Consider the following 18,394-nt stretch of genomic DNA (forward strand, 5'->3'; position numbering starts at 1 on the left):
GAGTTGACTTACCCACTCAGTGCTATGCTCTTTGGCCCAGGTGTCTATGAGGCTGTTTTGGAAATGAGTCCTGTTGTCCGGCTCAATTCTTTCGGGGGTGCCATGTCACCACAGGACTTGCTTTTCAAGACCCATGATACTGTTCTGGGCGGTGGCATGGGGCATGGGATGTGTTTCTAGCCATCTGGTGGTGGCTTCCACCACGGTGAGCACATAGCGGGTTTGTGGGAGTGTGATATAATCAATCTTCAAGGCCTCCCCATATTTATATTCCAGCCACTGTCCTCCATACCAGCGAGGCTTTAACTGCTTGGCTTGTTTGATTGCAGCGCATGTTTCACATTCATGGACAACCTGTGCAATAGCGTCCATGGTCAAGTCCGCCCATTGGTCATGAGCTCATATGTTTGTTGCATCTTTTCCTTGATGGCCTGAGGTATTGTGGGCCCATGGAGCTATAAATAATTCACCCTTGTGTTGCCAGTCCAGATCCACCTGAGGCACTTCAATCTTAGCAGCCTGATCCACCTGCTGGTTGTTTTGATGTTCTTCAGTGGTCTGATTCTTGGGTACGTGATGTACTTTTACAGCCAGGTTCTCTAGCTGGGCATCAATATCTTGCCACAGTGTGGCAGCCCAGACGGGGTTGCCTTTGCGCTGCCAGTTGCTCTGCTTCCATTGCTGCAACCACCCCCACAGGGCATTTGCCACCATCCCTGAGTCAATATAGAGATAAAGTACAGGCCATTTTTCTCTTTCAGCAATACCTAAAGCCAGCTGGATGGCTTCCACCTCTGCAAATTGGCTCAATTCTCCTTCAGCAGTTTCTACAACTTGTCTTATAGGACTCCATGCAGCAGCCTTCCTCCTCTGATACTTTCCTACAAGACGGCAAGACCCACCAGTGAATAGGACATATTGTTTCTTATTTTCTGGTAGTTTATTATACAGCGGGGCCTCCTCAGCATGTGTCACCTTCTCCTCTGGCAATATTCCAAAATCTTTGCCTTCTGGCCAGTCCATGATCACTTCCAAGATTCCTGGGCTACTGGGATTTCCTATACATGCCCATTGTGTGATCAGTGCAACCCACTTACTCAATGTAGCATTGGTTGCAAGATGTGTTCAAAGGGACCCTCCCTTTGAACATTCAGCCTGGCACTGGCAGTTGGCATGCCAACAGGAGCTGTGCTTCAGTACCAACCACTTCTGAAGCAGCTCAAATCCCTTCATATGCTGCCACTACCTCTTTTTCAGTTGGAGTATAGTGGGCCTGGGATCCTCTATATTCCTGACCCCAAAACCCTAAGGGTCAGTCTCGAGTGTCCCCTGGTCCTTTCTGCCAGAGGCTCCATGTAGGGCCATTCCCCCTGACTGCAGTGTAGAGCACATTTTTTACAACTTGCCGTGCCTGGACTGCCATTATTATTTTATTTCAATTATTAAAGTGTTCTTATCTCAACCTATGAGTTTTCTTACTTTTGCTTTTAATATTCTCTCCCCCATCCCACCAGGGTAGAGGGTGAGTGAGCAGCTCTGTGGTTCTTGGTTGCCGACTGGGGCTAAACCATGACCCAGCCGTATCTACGTATAGAAAATGGAAGTTGTGTAAATACCTGTAGAGAGATTCCTGTGTGTAGATCATGTTTTTTCTCTGTGCACTGCAGAATATTCTTTTAATAAATGAATTATATAGGTTTTATTTACACTAGCATAATACTAATGGATCAAACTATGTTTATATTTAACAAGAAGTTGAATAAATATATGGTATTAGAGTTCTTGCTATCTAACTTTTTCTCATCTGTGAACATGCAAGAGAGTTCTAGAAAATATGTATAATAATGCCTTAATGGCTTTGTTTAGTGTAGATTTTTTTCCCCCCTAGAATGTATAGTTTGCTTTCAAGCAGTCGGGACATGATAATTTTACTGATAACTAAAATTGTCTAAATTTATTTATTTTTTTAAAAAAAGAACACTTGAAAGAATTTGAAGTGGAAGACAGGTAATTAACTTATTACTGTACATGTTACGCATCTTCAAAAGAGTTAGTCACATACATATTTTCCTTTCAGGAGTCATTTAATGGCTGTGGAAGTGATGGTCTGCAACTTGTTCAGATAAATTGATGAACTCTTTATTTATCCATATTCCTGGTAGTAGTTCTGTTCTTCAGTTGCATTTTCTGTGGTTTGAAAGTCAGAGCTTGCCAGTCATGTCCTATCCCTTTTCTTTGCAGGTGGCATGATATTGCCAACATGTCCCATAACAAATCCTTTTTCGCATTAGAGCTGGCAAACAAAGAAGAGACAATCCAATTCCAAACTGTAAGTAGATTTTTACTTTTATATTTTCACTAAGGCATCAGTAAATAAAAACACAAATTAAGACTGCTAGTTTAATTTAAAGGATAAAAACTACTTTTTATATATTTAGCAACTTTGAACTGTATGAGTGAGTCAAAAGTAATAATACTGTCTCTGGCTAGCTTTCTATGGGAAGGCATTAAAAATCTGACCTTTTGTGTTGAGTACATTGACAAGTTTGGTTCAGGTGGCCACAAACATTTTCATCTGTTCCAGTAAAATTACTGGCATGTTTTTATGGCTTTTAAATCAGTGGCGTTTAAAGATAAACATGGTCTTAGAGCTTTGCTGGAATGGGCCACAGTGTTCCTTGCAGAATTAATTTTATGTAGCAACTACCAGTTGCCTTTGTCAAGAAGGCAGCTGTTGATAGTCTTATGGCATGATATATGTATATATACGCTGTAAATTGAGTTAGTATTATAGATGATAAGAATGTCTTCAACAAAAGGCTTCTACTTTCAACTCAGGCTAGAGTGCATGTTCAGGCCCACAAAGTACAGTTTTAGGGAAAACCTGGTGACAGTAATGAAGTTATATTGAAACAAAATTGGTCAATGCTGATTTAATCTTAAAAATTTCAGTGTCTTCTCTGAAAGCAAGTGAAGAGTATGCGTATATGGCCTAATATGCACATTTTGTTTTTGTTTTTTGGCAGGAAGATATGGAAACAGCAAAATATGTGTGGAGAATGTGTGTGGCTAGACACAAATTTTACAGACTAAATAAATGCAGCCTGTAAGTAGAATATATTAGCAGGCCTCTTGATGCCCTTGAAGCTTCCATTGGGAAGTGAAATCTTTTATAAGCTCTGTAATGTCTTTTACTGTCCTTTTTAGATGGTAGTAATTAATGATTTGGGTTTTTTTTTTCTTAATCTTTTTTGAGAAAATACTCATCACCATTTTCTCAAACGTGTTCTGCTTTATAACAGAGGACAATATTAAATACTGAAATCTTACCTAAAGTAATAGTGTTTGGCCCCTGCTGCTGGATCTCAGTGCTGTGACAGACTTTAGTTGCTTTGGGGGCTACTATTGCTAGAATGTTTGTGAGCTACTGGAATCACTAGGATTTTGGCCTGTGTTGGGGTGAACCACTCTGAAAGGACACTCTAGAGGCCTTTAAAAGGGCGGGAAGTGTATGTGAAGCACTCCTGAAATGTGCTGGATTGACAGATGAGTGGTATGTGGTCCTTTGGATATCCATGGAATCTGTATAGCTCAAGTAGCACCAGTGCAAAGTAAATTTAATACAATTCATCAAATTAAATTTAAATGGGCTGGTCTCCAACTTGTAAATCAAGGGCTGGAATTTGAGCTCCTCTACTGCTGCAGCTTTCCTTTAGTTAAGTTACTTCAGTCAAAGAATAGAGAATTAGACGCAGTGAATAGTCTGTCATAAAAAAGCATGTTTCCCAAATGTTCTATTCCTCCTCTTTGTACATGGGAAGATAGCTATGGAGGGGTTGGTCCAATATTTGCTGAGGCCAGTGGAAAGGTAATGAAATATTTTGTACCACAGATGATGCACTGGTGTGTTTAATGGTAATTTGTTTTAGAAGAGTGAGATTAATTTGGAATAGGGTAGACTTCGTACCTCTGAGCTTGTAAACCTGGCTGCCTTTTGAGAACGATAAGAAATACTCGTAGAAGTAGTGCATTTGCGGGACTTGTGCATTGCTATCTGAATAATGTCAGTTCTGTAGTTCTGTATTGAGTGTCAGTCAGTCTCTAGGTTTACTCATTTTAATGCTTTCACATTGGCATGGTTTTGTTGATAGGTAAAGTCCTCAAAAAAACTTTTCTGATTATTTCTAAGATTGTCTCATCTGGTCCTACTGCTGAAAACTGTCTTATGCATGCCTGAATTAAGTTGAGGATTTTTTTTCTTTATCTGTATGTACCTTGTCTTTAGAGACTCCCTGGACTCTCCACCTGAGGAGGGGTCTCAGAAATCTTCCCTCATTCTTTCCCTTCCACGCTTTCCAATCCTTTCTCGTCCTTCACTTCCCAAAGGGTGAGCTGACCAATCATCTTTCTTTCTGAAATCTGGAAGTTCCTGCATTTGTATTATTCTGCTGTCTTTTGACCCTCTGTCTTGCTGCAAAATGCTGAGTACAGGTGCAGTGTAGGGTGGGGAACAAGGAGCTTAAGGTTCCTGAACCTCCATCCTGGGGGCAATCAAACAAATTATGAAAATTTATTACCATTAGCTTGAATGTTAGAACATACAAATGTTCATGCAGTATAGTAGTGCTTTGCAGGTCCTGTAACATCTGTAACGTTACATTCTGTAAACAATTTCATGTCTGCGATGGTGGTTTATGCACAGAGCTCTTTCCTTTTGAGACTGTTGGGGAGGACTATTTAACACAGGGTCTGGCTCCAAGAAATGTAGAGTGACTTTTAACTGAACTTGGGAGCACTTTCCGAGGTTTGAAATAGGTCTTGGTGGTGTTAAGAATCATTTCTCACCATAAGATTTCTTCTGTAGACAAACCCAGCCTGTTACAGTGAATCCTGTTAGAAGGCGGTCTTCATCCAGGATGTCTATGGTAAGGAGACCAAATAGTTCTTAATTTGCATTTTTGTGAATTTCGGTTGACTGAATCAGACATTAGTTTCTTTCAGTGAAATAAAATAAGCAGTGAAAGAGATGAGTCTAGTATGTGAGGAACTGTTTCTGACTTGTACAAAAAAGCTGCTATGTAATATCTGAATAATGGAATTAAAATAATTGAAATGAAAAACATTTTAAACACTTCTATTTTTAGTTTGATTGCCCTGTCTCTAGGAGACTCATCTGGGAGGCTCTCCTGGATGTCAGATGGCAAGATACGGTCTTGGGTTGATGGTGTGTGGTTTTGGGTTTGTTTCCCTTTTTTTTTTTTTTTTTTTAAATATTTCTTGTATGACCTCACAGCAGAAACTTACATTGCAGATTTAGAGAAATGGTTTAAGACTAAGGCTTTGTGTGGGTATATGTATTTTACATTATATATTATATATATAATATTATACATTATATATAAAAAAATCTTCAAGAGTTATTTTTAAAATAAATCATGAGTTTTCAACTAACAATAAGATGTTTGCTTTCTTAGCCCAAGCCTCAGCCTTATATGATGCCTCCACCACCTCAGCTGCATTACAATGGTCATTATACTGAACCATATGCATCCTCCCAAGGTAGGTTCATTAAATCCAAGGCCACACTACACAACTCTAGAAGGTAAAAGCTATGATTTGCATTTATAACTACTTTAGCTAGAGCTGGATAAATCATAGGGTGAACATGGGATAGGTTTGTACTACAACACTCATTGAAGTGCTTGCTGCTACTCTACGCATTTAGGCTAATATGAAATAGAATCATAGAATTGTTTAGGTTGGAAAAGACCTTTAAGATCAAGTCCAGCTGTTAACCTAGCACTGCCAAGTCCACCACTAAACCACGTCCCTAAGCACCACATCTACCCATCTTTTAAATACCTTCAGGGATGGGGGCTCAGCCACTTCCCTGGGCAGCCTGTTCCAAGGCTTGACAACCCTTTTGGTGAAAAATGTTTTCCTAATATCCAATCTAAACCTCCGCTGGCACAACTTAAGGCCGTTTCCTCTCATCCTATCACTTGTTACTTGGCAGAAGAGACCAACACTCCCTTTGCTACAGCCTCCTTTCAGGCAGTTGTAGAGAGCGATCAGGTCTCCTCTCAGCCTCTTTTTCTCCAGGCTAAACAACCCCAGTTCCTTTAGCTGCTCCTCTCCATATCCTCTCCTATGGGATATGAGCAAAGTTACTTATGATAGCATATACAGCAACTATAGACTGTGGTTGCTTTTGTGAGCTTAACTGACCATCAGTTTTTTTGTTCATGTACCAAACTGGTATGTTATGGCATTGTAAGATCCTTGTCAATATTGGTCTTAGTAGTTGCAAAGAGTAACTCAGCTCTCAGACAATTCAGACAATTAAAAAATAAATTAAAAAATAATTAAAACAATATTTAAACCCAGGATGCAGGAAGAGAGAAGTTTCTCTCAGAGTTCACTAGACTACAAGGTTAGTGGGGAATTCAAAGGTTAAGAAAGTCTGCAAGTTATGGAATTGGTATGCATTTGATTGAAAAAATGGAAAGAAAAAACCCCAAGCAAGTCCTAATTAGAATTCTCAAGGGATGCACACTCCTAGTCTAAGCGGTTTATAGTGGAGTCATGGCTGTTTTCTCTCCTTTTTTTTGATTGTTACACATTGTGTCATTAATTAACAAAGTTGCTGCCCTGAAGGGCTTACTATAATCTTTTGCAAAGTTGCCTCAGTTTTGATAGAAACCTTCCAGTCCTACAAGTCAGCTGGGTAAAAAGAAATGCTCTTAACAGCTCACTGGTAAGGGAATAAGCATGTATGCTGATTAAGTAGAGTTACACATGAAGGTACAGGTATACAGAATGTAGCTGAATTCTTTCCACTATAATGTCAGAATTATTGCTGGATACTTGCTACTGCACACATCCTATTTTTGAACAATTTTTTCAAAAACAAAAGAATTTTTGATTGTTAGTAAATGCATTAGCATAAGTGTGGCAATTATTTTGGTGAACCTGAAGAGTTAAATTATGAAAAACATCTAAAGCAATGACTGAATTGTTCTCTTCTGGAGCTTGGCAAATTGTACATCCAATGAAGTAATGGTTAAATTATTAAGTGCATATTGGATGTATAAACTGTTAGATCATTTTCTTTACCCATCAGAGTGGGTATATGTTAATGTGCAAACAATACATGCTGGTGGTTTAAACTGTTTCCAAAATTTCTGGAGAGAAGTTAATTTGATTTTTTTTTTTTTTTTTTTTTTTTTAAAAAAGGCTCTTGTGGTACTATATGTACTTATGGCCTGGGGGGGAAAGAGGAGTGGGGTGTGTGTGTTTGGTTGTTGGGGTGTTTTTAGGTTTTTGGTGCTTTTCTGTTTGCTTTTTTATTTCTTGCTTAAACTGATCTCATTAGATTAGTGCAAACCCTGGTGTAGATGTTCCTTCTTTCAATTAATGTGGTTTAAGATTGATATGGATTTTGTTTAAGTTGGACTGAAATTTAGCAAACCTATCTTAAACGGAAGAAAGCCATTCTTAAACTGAGAGAGTGTTTTCCAATAGGAATTTGCATCATCTAAATGAACATAATAGGTTATTCTGGTATACATACCCTAGGTATCAACAACAACAAAAAAGCTGGGTTTTTTTGTTTCTTTTTCCTTCCCATTTCAATACACAGCTAAGAATAACTGAGATTTTCAAAATCTCAAACATTGGTTACCTACATCTTAATAGAGGGTATCTGTGCTTGGTGTCTTGGACGTAAAGATTGTTCTTAAACTTTACTTTCAGATAACCTCTTTGTGAGCAATCAGAATGGATACTACTGTCACTCTCAGACTAGCTTGGATAGAGCCCCTCATGACTACAGTGGTCGGATCCGCAATGGTAGTGTCTATAGTGCACATAGCACAAACTCCTTGAATAATCCACAACATTACTTGCAGCCGTCCCCCATGTCCTCTAACCCAAGCATTACTGGAAGCGATGTCCTCAGAACTGATTATGTCCCATCACACAGACACAGTGCACTAATACCACCCTCTTATCGTCCCACACCAGACTATGAAACTGTGATGAGACAGCTGAACAGGGGAATGGTGCACACAGATAGGCAGAGTCATTCAATGAGAAATCTTAACATCAGCAATTCATACGCTTACAGCAGGCCCGATGCCTTAGTTTACAGTCAACCTGAAATACGAGAACATGCTCACTTCACTTCCCCACAATCTAATCATTATCCATTTAACCTGAACTACAGTTTTCATAGCCAATCCCCCTATCCCTATCCTGTTGAAAAGCGCCCAGTTGTTGGGGCAGTCAGCGTGCCTGAGCTGACAAATGTGCAGCTCCAGGCTCAGGACTATCCAGCACCAAATATAATGAAGACCCAAGTTTATCGACCACCTCCCCCGTACCCGTATCCAAGACCTGCAAATAGTACTCCAGACCTTTCACGACATATCTATATTAGCAGCAGCAATCCAGATCTTATCACAAGACGAGTGCACCATTCTGTCCAGACATTTCAGGAAGATAGCCTGCCTGTGGCACATTCTCTTCAGGAAGTCAGTGAACCTCTAACATCGGCACGCCATGCTCAGCTGCAGAAAAGGAACAGTATTGAAATAGCAGGCTTGACTCCCAGCTTTGAAGGAATAAGAATTAAAGAGAGGACCATGTCAGCTTCTGCGGCAGATGTGGCTCTTCCAAGAGTTATCTCAGAAGGGTCACAGCCCAACATTCTGATGGAGAGAACAAAGCAAAAAGAAAGTGAGCAAGAAGAAAGTGTGAACTGTGATCATAAGAAAACCCTTTCAGATGCCACTATGCTGATTCACAGTAGTGAGGAAGAAGAATTTGAAGAAGAAAACAAGGCTAGTACAAGTCTTTCTCCTCTCCCTGAAGATCAAACCCAACTTTCATCTGTTATGGGTGGTTATTCTCATGATTCATTACTGAACTACCCTTATAGCTCTGTTGCTTCATCTGCTGGCCCTTTGCATATTCTTGAGCCTAAATTACATATTACAGAGACAGAAAAGAGAATGAAAGATATGAGTCCTGTTCATTTACTAGTAGAAAGCCAGGTACAGAGAAGAGGGGAAGGACTGCTTACTCCATCTATGTCAGAATCTGATCTTACAACATCAGGGAGATACAGAGTAAGGAAAGATTCAGTAAAGAAGAGACCTGTGTCCGATCTTTTGTCTGGGAAGAAGAATATTGTGGAAGGCCTTCCCCCACTAGGTGTAAGTGGATGCTATTCCTCTTGTTTCGGGTTGTTCTGTAGGGGGAGTTGTGTGGGATTTTTTGAGGTTTGGGGTTTTTTTAATCGACCTGAGATGCTTTTAAAACATGTGAAGTAAAAGCTTAACCTTTATTTTTCTGTTTTTCCCTGATTAACTTTGCTTAGCTATCTTTTATCCCCTTCTCTGTCATGTCTGAGTTCTGTTTGTGTAGTCCTCCCATGCAAATCCAGCTGTGCTGCCTCCATCCACCTGATACACCTAACCTGGCTAGCAACTGTAAAATGAGCTAACTTAAAGCCAGTTCTAGATCCCAAATTCTGTCCTGTATATCCTTATCTGGAAACAGAAGCAACTCTTTCCATTCCACTGCCAGCTTTATAATCTTCCTCTCATTGAAAAATCAGATGTAGCTGAGTGTTTACTTTTTTGGATTCGTTTGCTTGCTTGTTCTGACCCAAGCAGGAGACCTGATACATTAGGCAATAAATTCTTTCCTTGCATTCTCTTCTCTCCTCCATCCCTTCCCCTTTTCATATCCTTTTCCTTTTTCCTTCTCTTCAAGCTGTTTTAATCCCACTAAAGATATTTCTTGCTTGCCATGTCTCTTGGGCATCTCTCTCCTACTCCAATCTTATGAAGCTATAAATAGTGAACAACTACAAGTTTCACCTTCCCCGTAATTCCCACCTCATAGAAACATTAAGGTCTGTGTGAGACTGTACAATTTCACTGGCAGTCCTTACCATTCATTTTGTTTTAAACTTTTGTTCAGTTTTATGTAGCATGTGGCATATTTCAGGTGTTAATGGAGGAAGACCATTTTTATTTTTATTTTGCCTTTGTTGTTCATGTTGCCTGCCTGAGTTACTGTGAAATAGTTTTCGGTGCAAATTGGACTGCAGTGGCACTACCATATAACTTTTACTGCTGTAGTAACTGTTACAGCTGATGCTGCAAAAGCTAACCTGTGCAAAAGCTATGTATTTAAATAGCTTCTGCTCTCACAATTTTTTGTCTGTCAGACTCGTTATACATGGAGCTGAGCACAATGAAATGAACATTCATAACATTGAATTCATTTTATAATTGTGTATGTTTTTCTAAGTCTCCTTCCTCCTGTTTGTTATGTGGATATAGGAAAAAAAGGTGATACCTTTCTCCTTGTGTTCACATTTAGATAGTCACTTAGTGTTTTCTTCAAAAGATACATTTTTAGACACTGATGTGTCTACCAAAATCACACTATGCCTTTTCTTTCTGATAGCTATGTAAATGTTCAAGTCAACCTTTGAAATGAAATTGATATTAAAACTTTTTCACTGGAAGTGTTCAGTAAAATACTTTCTAGTTCAGTGACATTTAAGAGTGCCATTGCATAATAGACAATATCCCTTCCAGTGTTCAATATTGAGATGAATATCCTGGTAATAAAGCTGGCCCCTACCAATGTTTGCACATTTTCCTTTCCAATGAACTCTTAACTGTTGTGTTTGTGTTCACTTCACTTTTAAATGTGGTCTCATCCTCTTAGCTTTGTCTTCTTATTCCTTACTACCATTTAGCTTTTGAAAGCATTGATTATCATTCAAGCAGCATATACACTCACATTTTCAATGTATTTTTGTTAACAACCAAACTTAGCAATTGCAGGAGTGATGAAGTTTTCTCTTACGCTTTTCAAAAGAATCATTTGAATTTATTCTTTCATAAAAATCCCCCTTCGGAATTTTTCTCAAATAATGAATGGTAACTTCAATAATTTAGATTCATGGCCTGGTTCAGGGCTCAGATCTGTCTACAGTTCTGTGTTCATGTTTTGTATGTGCAGTTTTCTGCAAATTTTGTCAAACGTTTAACTATATCCAAATACCTTAAATGTATATGCTCATCGGTATGCCCACTTGTGGGGAAGAAAAGTGCCTGCAAACTGAAATGTCTAGAAAGGAATCATTTTTATGTGGTTTTGGGGTTGGAAAGTGACTTCAGTTCAGTCCAAGAATGTTAATTATCCAGAGTTGTCACCTCACACCCTCAGTGGTGAGCTTTGTAGGGAACAATATTTGTCATTCTCATGCAGTTTCATTAACCTGTCTGGAATGAAGACAGACTTGTGTTGTGTCCTTGGAGGAATGTAGTCCCACCACCCTAATCTCTCAGTTCCGTGCTTACCGGGGAAAAAAAAAGGTCAGAGCTGTTTGCAGAAGGGGTCAAAGAAGTATCCTTTGCTTAATTGAACTCATCTGGTTTCTGCTTTATAATTTCACCAGATATTTAACAATATTTACAAGTTTTAGCTTTTCTTCCGCAGGGTATGAAAAAGAATAAAAATGATGCAAAAAAAATAGGGCCTCTAAAGCTAGCTGCCCTAAATGGACTAGCTTTGACTAGAATGCCTCTGCCAGATGAGGGGAGGGAAGAATCAACAAGAGCAACAAATGATGAACGGGTATGTTGAACTTTTTTAACGCTTGATTTCTCTTCTACACTAGTGATTTTTCAAAATGAAATGCATATGAATGGTGCTTTGTGTTGACTTTAAAATGCTTCAGATTCAAAGCAACTCAAATACTGATAATAGAAACAAAATGAAGAATGAGACTTCTGATTGATAATTATTGTTAGAAATACTGGGTGTAACTCAGATTTTTCTTTAAGATGACAGTGATTCAGATTATAGATTACCCTTTGAACATATAGGTAGCAAATTATTTAGGCTCTATGGATACATTTTTTGCCAAGTCTTTCTGTTTTCTCTCTTAATTTGGGGGTTTCTGGACTGAAAACATATGAAAATTAAAATTCTGAGTGTGAGATTGAACTCAGTTGTAATTATTAGTAATTCATACAATTTTTACAATAAATTTTGTAGTTAAATTGCATCCCCAGGGTACAGCTTGTGCAGATTTTACTTATCTGTTTTCCTCAGGTGGATCCCTGAAAATATAAATGGAACTTGTGCGATCTGTGGAAAATTTTAATTCAGTAAAAGTTCTCAGATCACTGAGGGGACATCAGGTTCTAGAATATGAGGATTATTCTTTGAGAAATACAAGACTCTCATCTGCTTGTGTCAGGGTAAACAACATCAGTAACTATACTTCAGCCTGCCTCGTGTATCATTAAATAGGCGCAGGAAAGTGAAATACAGTCAATATCCAGCCTGTGAGGGCCTATGTAAACAGTGCTGTCATTGCACATCTAGCCAGGGAGCAACTAGATACACCAAGGTCTATGGTGATTATTGTACATTCTGAGACCAGTAGTCTCTTTAGAATCCGGTTCTGAGCACGGTTGGGCATCCTCAGCTGCAGACCTTCTCTAGCTCAATTTGTTGACAGTCACTGGGCAGGGATTAGAACCTGAAGTAACAGTCCTGCTCTCACCAGCTGCAGTTTTAAGGAATAGGCCAAGAAAATTATTTGCAAGTCATGCAGTAGAAATTCAGTTTTGGAGTTTGAAGGCTTAGAGTGAGATCCATAGGAGGGAGATTTGGCTGTTCCATTTCAACACAGCTGAAGTTCTTTTTGAACTATACATATGCTCCTTAAAGATGCCTAGAGACAAAAATTAATATTGTGTTATTGAGATGCAGTTCTACATTTAGTATCTGTGTTAGTTATTTCCTCTTACTTACAGCCATTGTCTCTTCCTGGATTAACCTGTATTGAATTCAGCCATGCTATTACATGATACCAAGAAATGGGAGTAATTCCCAAAACAGTTGAGAAGAGGCAATGCAAAGCAGACATGTGACATGAAAGGAAGTCCAGACTGCAGATATTTTAGAAGATGACTTTAAAGTTGATTCAATGCCTGTTTCATTGCTCAGCTTCATGTTATTATCAGTTTAAATGAGGAAATTTAGCCTTAAGATAATAAAGGAGTTTGTACAGTTCATGTATTGATGTGCAAATTGCATATGATTGAGGTTTTACACCTTCCTCTGCAACATTTGGCGTTAAGGTTATTTGATACAAGACACTTTTCTGACCTGATACTGCAGAGCAGTTGCTGTGAGAGGCTGGGGACATGTGACATAGATGAAATTTTCTGGCTGAAATCTTACATATTATTCCTCTAATTATTGTTGGCAAAGAGATGTTGAAATTCCAGAAGTGTCTTATGATTTAGAAAGAACTTGGTTTTGAAAGAATAAATCAGGGGGTGGGGGAGAAGGGAGCAGCTTAATAAACAGAACAGATTGAATTATACTAGTAGAAAAAATCCTAGATTTATACCTCAGCTGCAGCAACAGGTTCTGAGGCGGCTTTGCTGCTGTATGCAGAGTTTAGTGTCTTCAGCCTAAGAAAGTATGGAATGTTGGTAGTGAATTATTTGCTCATTGATGGAGGCAAGTGTTCTGTTTTACATTTTTAGAGTTTTTCTGCATCCAAATGACAAAGTTGACAGGTTCTTTTTAGATTACAAGGTTAAAGGAGACCTTTTCAAATGATGCTATATTGAGCAGGAGGATTAATGAGTATTCCTTGCTCAAAGGTATTTGAGGCGGGTTGTAGTATAGCATAGCTGTCTGCTTTGGCCAAATATTTCTTTGCCCAACGGGGTTGTCTTTATAGAAACTATGAAGTAATTTTTCTTCCACCACTGGTATCCACAGTCTTTGTGACCTAATGAATTATAACAGGCTTCTTAGTTTTCACTTGAACAAAATCCCTACTAGTTAGGGTTGCTTCTAATTTATTCTGGTATGTTTGCGAAAATATTAATAGCTGGAAAAGCATTGGAAAAGTACGTAGGAGAGGAAAACACATACATTTTATCCTTTGTGAATTCTCTGTTAAAATAGACTCACCTTAGAACATGACTTTGCATGGTTCTATTTTGTTCTGTCTTTCAGTGTAAAGTTCTGGAACAACGGTTAGAGCAGGGGATGGTGTTTACTGAATATGAGCGCATTCAGAAAAAAAGACTTATTGATGGTGAGTGCTCAATAGCTCGGCTTCCTGAAAATGCTGAAAGAAACCGGTTCCAGGATGTCCTTCCTTATGATGATACCAGAGTAGAGCTAGTCCCAACCAAAGAAAATAACACGGGTTACATCAATGCATCTCATATTAAGGTGAGAAAAATACTGTTGAAGAAATATTTTTCTGCTTCATGTGGTAACTAAAAATGGATTTGGCTATCAATTTTGGTTTTTTCAGATGAGAAAAAAAACCTGGTTTTCCTCATTGCCCAGAATAATGGAGGGTTAATTATTGGAGAGGTCTACTGCATTTTGCTTCTGTATTGATCTACTATCTCCTTTCTGTCTCTGTCTTGCCTTTCTTGGATTGGTGCTAACAGAAGGCATGTCCATTCTTTCCAGAGTTAAGGTGGCAAATAGCTTTGTAACAAACAGGGATCCTTTACAATGATTATGATATTTTTTGAACTGCAGTGACAATCCTTATTATTTTTTCTTCTTCTGTACTGTCAGACTAGATTCACAACAGGCAGTAAGCTAGCTCCCAGTGTAAGCTTTTTTTGATGGTTAGAGGAACAGATAGGGCCAGGGGGAAATCTGCTCTTTCATAATCTTCAGTTGTGCCTTTTCACAGAATCACAGAATCACAAGGGTTGGAAGGGACCTCGGGAGATCATCTAGTCCAACCCCCCTGCTAAAGCAGGCTCTCCTAGAGCATTCTACACAGGACTTCATCCAGGCGGGCCTTGAATATCTCCAGAGAAGGAGACTCCACAACCTCCCTGGGCAGCCTGTTCCAGTGCTCTGTCACCCTTAGAGTAAAGAAGTTTTTCCTCATATTCAACTGAAACCTCTTATGTTTCAGTTTGCACCCATTGCCCCTAGTCCTGTCGCTGGACACCACTGCAAACAGACTGCTTCCATCCTCGTGACTTCCGCCCTTAAGATATTTTCCCCAGCCTTAGCTCTTTAAACTGTTGAAAAAAGTGAAGAAGTTGCAGGGTGACTTCAAGAACCTTCAGGGCAGTTCATTCATTTGCAATGCATTTACCTACTTAAAGTGCAACTACAGTTGGCTTCATGCTTTCTCTGAAAAGAACTGAGATCGTCAAAGCAGCAGTTGTAGTTGTGTTGCAGTCTTTTTTTCATAAACCTGTTTGTACATTGACATGGTACCAGAAACCTGAAGTTTCTGTACTTCAGCTCATTCACAAATGTTGAGTAACACTTCTGACCTTTCTCAGGCAAGATAATATTTTCTGAGGGAACATAAGCTAATTCTGACTTTTTAGTGCATATGATAGCATTTATAGCACCAGGGTATGAACACTTCTGTAAACCTGAATGGGTAGAATACCTTAAATTCACAAAAGAGAAATACAATTTTATTTACTGACCTTTACATTATGTTTACGATGTAAAATACATTTATTTAGCTACGTGCCTATACAATTTTAAGTGTTGTGTCTCTTCTGCATCTAATGTGACAAGATGCAGCTAAAAAATGGGAAGCAGATATAACTCACAATAGGCTCCTGCTTCTGCAGTGTTGCTGTCTTTTTTCAGTTTGTGCATCTTCAAATGGCTGACTTAAGAATTGGGGAAAGAGAATTTTCAATAATCACTAATATAATGTCTGTCTTTTTTACAGATCTCTGTTGGCGGCATAGAATGGGATTACATTGCTACGCAGGGCCCTTTGCAGAATACATGTCAGGATTTCTGGCAGATGATCTGGGAACAAGGGATTGCCATCATAGCCATGGTGACAGCAGAGGAAGTGAGTATAAACTGAGTCAGGTTTCTCCCAGAAATTCCGCAAAGATTTTTTTATGATCTGTTAGAGGAAGAGGATCTTTGCTCCAACAAGACAACCAATCAAAGATAGATTTCTAGTCACCCCTTTGCCATTCTGTCTTGTTTTCCTTGGCAGAAAGATGTAAATTCGCAAAATCTTTCCCCTCAAAAAGTTGATTTACTTAGTGAGAAACCATAACACTGTAGTAGTAGTACTTAATAGAGAAGAGATACAGTTGTTACAGGAGCATTAGTTATATGAGTGTTCTTATGTTTCTTGTTAAGCAATTGTTTTACTTTTAAGGAAAGTGGGCGAGAAAAAAGCTTCAGATACTGGCCGCGTCTTGGTTCAAGACACAACACTGTAACATATGGAAGATTTAAGATTACCACACGATTCCGTACTGACTCAGGCTGCTATGCAACTACAGGTTTGAAGATTAAACATCTTCTCACAGGACAGGAGAGAACAGTTTGGCATCTGCAGTATACTGACTGGCCAGAGCATGGCTGTCCAGAGGATTTAAAGGGATTTCTCTGTAAGTTGTATTGAATAGTTTTGTTTTGGGGTTGTGGAGGTTTGGTTTTTTTTTTTTTTAAATACCTCCTAAAATGTCTGCTATACGTGAATTAGCTTTTGATAAGTATGCCAAGCATTCTGCTGTAAAAGGTTTCTTCACACCAGCAAGAGATACTGAATTAAATTTTTGGCAGGAATATACCTGCCAGTTTGTTAAAGTGACTGTTTATGTCAAAAGCCAAATATATAACTTACAAAAAGTTCATATAGATTAAAACATAATTGCATCACATACTACACATTTGAGTATGTTGCAGCGGTAGTAAGATGGCCACAAGCCACCTTTGGTGGGGAATAAGGGAACAAGGCAAGGAAAGCCTTACAAATGTTAGATGATCTTTATAGATCTGTATTGCTTTGGTTGGGATATGACTTGTGATTTATACAGTGCGTCATTTTTCTGTGCGATGTCATTTGTTAAATTACTGCTTTTCTGGTGGTCATGTAGCGTAATAGCATGTGTTGTGGGGCTTCGTCTCCTAAATTTATTATTCTTATCTTGTTGAACTTAATAGCATACTTGGAAGAGATACAGTCAGTGCGGCGCCACACGAACAGCACTGCGGATCCTAAAAACTCTAATCCTCCTGTACTGGTACATTGCAGTGCAGGTGTAGGACGGACAGGAGTGGTCATACTGTCAGAGATCATGATCGCTTGCTTGGAACACAATGAGGTGATCTCTCTCTCTTTCTCGTGCTTTAAATAATGTTAGGTAGTGGAAGAGTAAACAACCTGCCTAATAAATATTTTAATGGCTGTCATTTGAGCTTTCCCAGGATGCAGCCTTTGGAAGAGCCCTTGCAACTGTGGTTGAAAGAGCTCTTGGCCATTCAACAGAAGTTAATCTTCTAGAGTTGCCCACTTACACACTGGGTATGGGAATGCTCATTTGGATTCTTGACTCCATAAGATGTTGAGTCACTGAGTGGAACAAGGTACTAGTGGAACCAGGCTACTAAGCATGTTTCAGGATTCGCCCTGACTTTACCACTTTTACTTCATGCCTTAGTTTTAATGGATAATATTCAAGAACATTCTCTGTAGCCAGTCTCTGTGCTTGTTATTAAACATTTTGTCCCTAAATGTATTTGCAGTATCAGTCTCGGCCAAGGACAAAGTGGTATTTTAATAGAATAAAACCTAGTCCTATCAGCTTTTAGCCAGAAGTGAACAACTGTGAAGTTGTTATTAATAATATAATATGCCAGCTGAGACTCAGCAAATTGTTTCGTTATGCATTCCTGTCCAAACACTGTGGTAGACTTCTGCAGCCATTAGATTTGTGAACCCATACCCCATGAGACAGTCAAGTTTAACATTATGCAAATTTCACAGATGAGAAGGTAGGCATGGTCAGTGGTGTAGTACAGTCCCTATTGCAGGCATGGGCAATGAATTGTCAGAGCTGAAAATTAGAGCAGCCGATTCTGCCCTTAGATCACTGGTATTGCTCTGAACCTCCTGCTGAGAAAGTGCAAGCCAGTCTCCTTGCTCACCAGCCACTTGAAATGGTTTGTTCTCTTCCTCCAGATGCTGGACATCCCACGGGTGCTGGACATGTTGAGGCAACAGAGAATGATGATGGTGCAGACTCTATCGCAGTACACTTTCGTCTATGGAGTTCTCATTCAGTTTCTCAAAAGTTCTAGACTTATATAAAACCTGTCACTTTGTAAGGGACACTGGAAGAGTTTACAGAAAGAAAATCACAGTTGTCCAGGCAGACCTGCTCTCACTGGTGTTTTCTTTGTATGATGAATCACACAGTTACCTTTTAGGGCTGGTATGTGACTGTTAAATGCAAGTCAATGTAACAGTCCCTGCAAAGCAGCAACTTCACTGGACTAAGTTCTTCCCATGCTCAGCTGC

At 39.1% G+C, this 18,394-nt stretch overlaps 1 protein-coding gene across 1 annotated transcript in view; it reads left to right on the forward strand.

Annotated features, from left to right (window-relative positions):
* Positions 1 to 18,184, forward strand: part of PTPN21 (protein tyrosine phosphatase non-receptor type 21) — a 39,168-nt gene extending 20,984 nt beyond the window's left edge. The window contains 11 exon segments of the mRNA XM_009638857.1: positions 2,242 to 2,329; positions 3,027 to 3,106; positions 4,865 to 4,925; positions 5,475 to 5,559; positions 7,756 to 9,218; positions 11,527 to 11,664; positions 14,077 to 14,298; positions 15,797 to 15,925; positions 16,247 to 16,481; positions 17,038 to 17,198; positions 18,056 to 18,184. Coding sequence (XP_009637152.1) covers positions 2,242 to 2,329; positions 3,027 to 3,106; positions 4,865 to 4,925; positions 5,475 to 5,559; positions 7,756 to 9,218; positions 11,527 to 11,664; positions 14,077 to 14,298; positions 15,797 to 15,925; positions 16,247 to 16,481; positions 17,038 to 17,198; positions 18,056 to 18,184 — 2,791 coding nt within the window.
* The last annotated feature ends 210 nt before the right edge of the window (positions 18,185 to 18,394 follow it).

Source organism: Egretta garzetta, unplaced genomic scaffold, assembly GCF_000687185.1.
Source record: "Egretta garzetta isolate BGI_Z169 unplaced genomic scaffold, ASM68718v1 scaffold435, whole genome shotgun sequence".
Lineage (NCBI taxonomy): Eukaryota > Metazoa > Chordata > Aves > Pelecaniformes > Ardeidae > Egretta > Egretta garzetta.